At 40.7% G+C, this 5266-nt stretch overlaps 1 protein-coding gene across 4 annotated transcripts in view; it reads right to left on the bottom strand.

Moving 5' to 3' along the window:
* The window catches only part of Wdr76 (WD repeat domain 76), a 57852-nt gene that overhangs the window by 11863 nt on the left and 40723 nt on the right, over positions 1-5266 (bottom strand). For 3 of the 4 annotated variants that reach the window (XM_005381415.2, XM_013512615.1, XM_013512617.1), the window contains one exon: positions 3254-3307. In XM_005381415.2, the coding sequence (XP_005381472.1) occupies positions 3254-3307 (54 nt within the window). Of the gene's footprint in view, positions 1-2689; positions 2870-3253; positions 3308-5266 lie in introns of those variants that run through there. The other variant, XM_013512616.1, reaches the window with a different exon arrangement.

Genomic DNA, 5266 nt, shown 5'->3' with positions numbered 1-5266 from the left:
GGAGGCTGAGACAGAAGGACTGTTGAGAGTTCGAGGCCAGCCTGTGCTACAAAGTGAGCTCAAGGTCAGCCTGAAATGCATAGTGAGACCCTGTCTCAAAAAGACAACAACAAAAAATAATAATAATAATAATAATAATAATAGTAATAAGTAAATATAAAAAAAGAAAGATGACTTCGAAACTGTTTCAAAAAGTGACAAGAATGAAGGGATAAGTATGTTCCAAGTGATGGCAAGTATTCTGAGGGGGACTGATGGCAGTGTGTCTTTTACTGTAGTAATTTTTTAAATTTAAACCTTTACTATACAGTTTGATCACCCCTTGTATAGTATGCACCACAAAAAGAGGGGAGATTAAAAATGGCAGAGAAAATGCAAGCAGCAAAACACAGCCTCTACGGGACCTAGAATTGAGACACCTGGAAAACAACTTAGCAGTGAGCAAAAGAAGTAGAGCTCCAGGAGTCAAGGAAGAGTCAATAGGAAAACTAGAAACCACAAAAACTAGAGAAACTGAAGCCAATGCAGAGAAAATAACTAAGCAGTCTAAACACTAAGCTTGGCTCTCAGGGAAAGGTTGACTCTGAAGCACAAGGTAAGCCTGAAAAGGGCTGGTACCCCAAAATGAACAGTGACCTGACAGTGCTAGCCCCCCATGAAAACTCACAGTTATTTTAAGCTATTAATACAATGTAGAATTCTCCTCTGAAAGTGATTGCTTCACGTGGCAGGCTAAGGTTGGAGGAGAAATCCACTGCAGTGCCACTATATTAGAGTGACTTGTCAGGACCCATTTTGGAAAGGGGCTTATTTTAAGAATGAGCTATTCCAGAAATCCTAAATCAGAGAGAAAAACTACACTTCAGGGTCTCCAGGGCCATCCTACCGCACTGACTGGGTGGTAGACAGCCACAACAGACAGGAGAAGGAGCAGGCTAGTCACAGACACTCTTGAGAAATTTAAACAGCAGTCAGCTCAGCCTGGGAAGGACACAGCAGTCCCGCTCTGTGGAGAGCAGCCAGGCTGGTTTTCTGAGGAGGGCTGGGTAGGAAAGTGCTCACATCAAGCCCAAGGGACTTCCCTTGCTGCCTACTGCCAGCAGAGTTCAGTGGTGTGTTTGCTTCTCCTGTCTCCCAACATAATCAGGGACACCTCAGCTTGGATACTTGTCACAACAGGCCCCAGCTGTGATGCACCACCCCATCCTTGAGGGGAAACTACTCACCCAAACACAGGAAGAATTTCTTAGACTAGTTTCTCCTTTTGCTGTTTGTTTTGCTTTGTTTCATTTTACTTCTTTTGTTCTTTGTTTTTGTTCTTTTTTATTTGTCTTTTCTTTTACTAATTTACCTTTTTCTGTAACTTTTCCCTAATTATATTTCTTTTGTTTAATTGGATTTTTGTCATACTTTTGTTCAACAAGTTTAAAGAAACAAAAAATAACTGAGGTTAACAAGACGAGGGCTGGGGATTTAGCTCAGCGGCAAAAGCGCTTGCCTGGCAAGCGCAAGGTCGTGAGTTCGGTTCCCGGTACCGGAGAAAAACCAAAACCAAAAAAAAAAAAAAAAAAAACAAGACGAGACATAAGTGGAAAAAAAAAGACATAAATGACTACTTCAGTAAGGAAGTAGAAAGTATGAAAAGAAAACACGCAGAAGTAGATCATATGAAGACTTCAATGGAAAGCACGGGGAGCAGATTTACCCAATGTGAGGACAAGTGACAGAAATAGAAGACAAGGTGGTAGATGTAGTGGATCATAAACTCAGTGTTACTCCCAAAACAACAAGACACCATAGAAACTGGATCCAACCATCACTACATGATTAACAAAACAGAAAAACCCCACGGAATTATAAGACTGGAACAGCCAGCATAAGATGGGCCACAGTCAGAGTGGCAGCCATGGTCCAGGAGGCGGTAAGGACGACAAGAGCAAGAAAAACAAATATGAACCTCCTGTACCAACTACAGTGGGGGAAAGAAGCAAATAAAGGGACAACATGCGCCAGCAGACTGCCACTAGTAACACTTCACTCAGTGCTGCTTAAAATTACTGAAGTTAGAATTAAAGACTGCCTTCCCACAGAGAGTTCATTACAAATAAGAAGCCTCCAAAGCCTTCTAACTCCCCAAAGAGTGATCTCACAAACACTAGAATAGAGGCAAGGAACTCAAAAATCAATGGTCAAAATGTTTAAAGAGATAAAAGAAAAAAACATATAAATAAATGCATAAGATGCTTAATGAGCTCATAGAGGATTTAATTAAACAGACAAATCAAACAAAAAAATGTAACAAAGGGGCCAGGGATATAGCTCAGCAGCACAGTGCCTGCCTGGCAAGCACAAGGTCTTGAGTTTGATTTCCAATACACACACATACAAAAACAAAAAGCAACAAAGAAACATCAGAGTTAAACCATACCACTGAAACAATGAATTTACAGATTGCCTATAGAATGTTTCGTTCAACAAAAATAAAATACACACTTTTCTCAGCAGTTCACAGAACTTTTTCCAGAACAGACTACATCTTAGATCATAAAGCATGCTTAAATAAATACAAAAGAATTGAAATAATTCTCTGCATACGAACGGATTAAAACAAAATGAAGCTAGACATCAACAGCAAAAGCAGCCAATGAAACTATGCGAATACATGGAAGTTAAATATTACACTATTGAATAATCAATGGATCACAGAAGAAATCAGGGAAGAAATAAAAAATGGAAGCAAAACATACCAAAACCTATGAGATATAAAGAAAGCAGTTCTAAGAGGGACATTTATAGCTGCGAATACTGTACATACATAAAAAGAATACACCAATCCCAAATAAATAACCTAATGATGCTGCTCAAGGTCCTAGGAAAAAAAAAAAAAGAACAAGCCAAATCTGAAACTAGTAGAAGGAAATAAATGGTAAGAATCAGAGTAATGACATTGAGCCTAAAAAACAAATACACAAAGGAACAGTCAATCAAAAAGTTAGTTGTTCTTTAAAACAACGGGAAGACAGCCTGGAAATAGGGGCAGAAGGGAAGTGGGGAGAGAAGGCTAAGTAAAAAGAATCAGAATGTGATACGTATATGTACAAGTTCCCCCGCAATTAATGTATTTACTATGTATCACAGACAAATACACTAATAAAAAAGGGGGAAAAGCGATTCAGGCCTGCTCCTTCTCTGTGACAAGCAGACATCTGATGTATGCAGTGCAGGGCCCACGTCCTCACATATGGAAGCTTACCTGATGGAGGTGAGGAGAGGTATCTGGGAAGACACACAGCTGCTGTCAAAGATCCTGCAAAACAAAGATCAAGAATGGAATAACATACTCTTAATTATTCCATAAAAACGTTTGGAAAGAACACACATGTATGTAAGAAGACACTCACTGGTTTGTGGCAACCAGATTCTAAACTCAGCTGATATATTTAATAAAACTTTTAAGGTAGCCGGGCATGGTGGTGCACCCCTACAATCCCAGCACTCGGGAGGCTGAGGCAGGAGGATCGTTGTGAGTTCGAGGTCAACCTGGGCTACAGAATGAGCTCAAGGCCAGCATGAACTGTATAGCAAGACCATGTCTCAAAAAAGAAAAAGAAAAGAAAAAAAACTTTTAAGGTATATATAAAATTCAGCACTTATGATGTGGACATAATCTATTTAAATGCTCTCACCCCAAACTTAAATGAACATTCCAAAGTAACAGTCAGGACCCCACAACTATATTCAGATACATAGCAATATGACACATACATTAAAAATGCAGTCTGAAAATGCAAACTTATCTACAAGTTCAGTGCATGTGCCAAAAGTGATTTCCCTATGACAGCCATCAGGTGAGGGTCTGACAGTGCTGTCCAAGGTGGTGCAGAGATTAAAAAAGAAAAGCACTCACGCAGAGGTGTCCAGAGGCCCTGCGGAGTACCCTGGCAGGAGAAAAGCACACTTCTCACCACATCCTCCCCTCTGCAACAGTTTCTGGGCAGTTTCCAGGCATGAGACTCTAGTGAGAGCTTCTTGCCTAATTAAATTACTAGAAAGCAAAATTACTAATGGTTACTGTAACTGAGAGGGAAATTAAAATTTTAAATAAAGCCTGCCAAGAATGCCTGCCAAAACCAGATGTATGTGTCCAGACAAGCCTGATAATGGGACATTTCTTCCTTTGTGTAAGCCATGCCTGTTTACTTAACTGACGGCCCTGCAATGTAACCTGAGGTATTTAAACTCCCTTAGCAACCCATGATGTCACACAACCCTCCAATCACAATGCACCAAATCTGTCTTTGTATCTCCCTGCTTGCTGTCCCTACAAAAGTCCCAAAACCCTGCCAGGCAGGGCTCTGACTCTGTGGGAGAGATGCCAGTCAAGCCCACCAGTATAAACTGCCTCCTAAACCTTCTTGGTGCCATTTCTTCCCGTGTTTGGTCTGTTTTCTGTAACATAGCAAGACTGAACCTTATAGTGTAAATAAACAGGAATGGGACAAATGGGCAGCTCTTGAGAAAAAGGAAACTGTTTAGGTAGAAAGAGACACAGAGATGCCATTCCTTCCATGGTGACTGACTGTTCATCTCTCAGTGACACTCACAGACTCTGAGAAACTAATGGGGCACCAGGGACACACTTCAGACCAGGCCCTTCCCTAGCAGAAATGAGGGGCCATTCAGAGCCTGGCCTATGGAACACATTCACACATACCTAAACGTGAATTAATAATAAATGCACTCTGAATTCATATAAGGTAAAACTCCCAAACTGAGAAGAATTCGCAGTTTTACACAAAACTGGAAATTCTAGACAAAAACAAAGAAAACAAAATCATTTGCCATTGTGACTGCATTAACATTCTCTACCTTGTTTTCCCCCTTTGTGTTCAAGAGAGGGCATCTCACTACATTGCCCAAGCTGGCCCTGAACTTTGGGTCTCAAGCAAACCTCCCACCTGGGCCTCCCAAGTAGCCACGACTACTGGCATCTCCACATCTCTTTTTGCTATTCTGAGACAGGGAATCACTGCATAGTGAAGGCTAACCTTGAACTCACTATATAGCCCAGGATGATCCTCCTTCCTTAGCCTCCTGAATGCTAGAATTACAGACATGTGCCACCACAGCTGACTCACATCTCTTAAAATTGACATTATTTTCTATTTTTTGTTCAAGTGACTTTAAAAATCAATTTTTAGGAAGTAACTATAGAAAATAATCAAAGCTAGGGGCTAGGGATTTAGCTCAGCACCTGCCTGGCAAG

Source organism: Chinchilla lanigera, unplaced genomic scaffold (assembly GCF_000276665.1).
Source record: "Chinchilla lanigera isolate Chin_1 unplaced genomic scaffold, ChiLan1.0 scaffold00015, whole genome shotgun sequence".
Lineage (NCBI taxonomy): Eukaryota > Metazoa > Chordata > Mammalia > Rodentia > Chinchillidae > Chinchilla > Chinchilla lanigera.
Note: the sequence above shows the minus strand (reverse complement) of the source record. Positions and strands in the feature narration are given on the sequence as shown.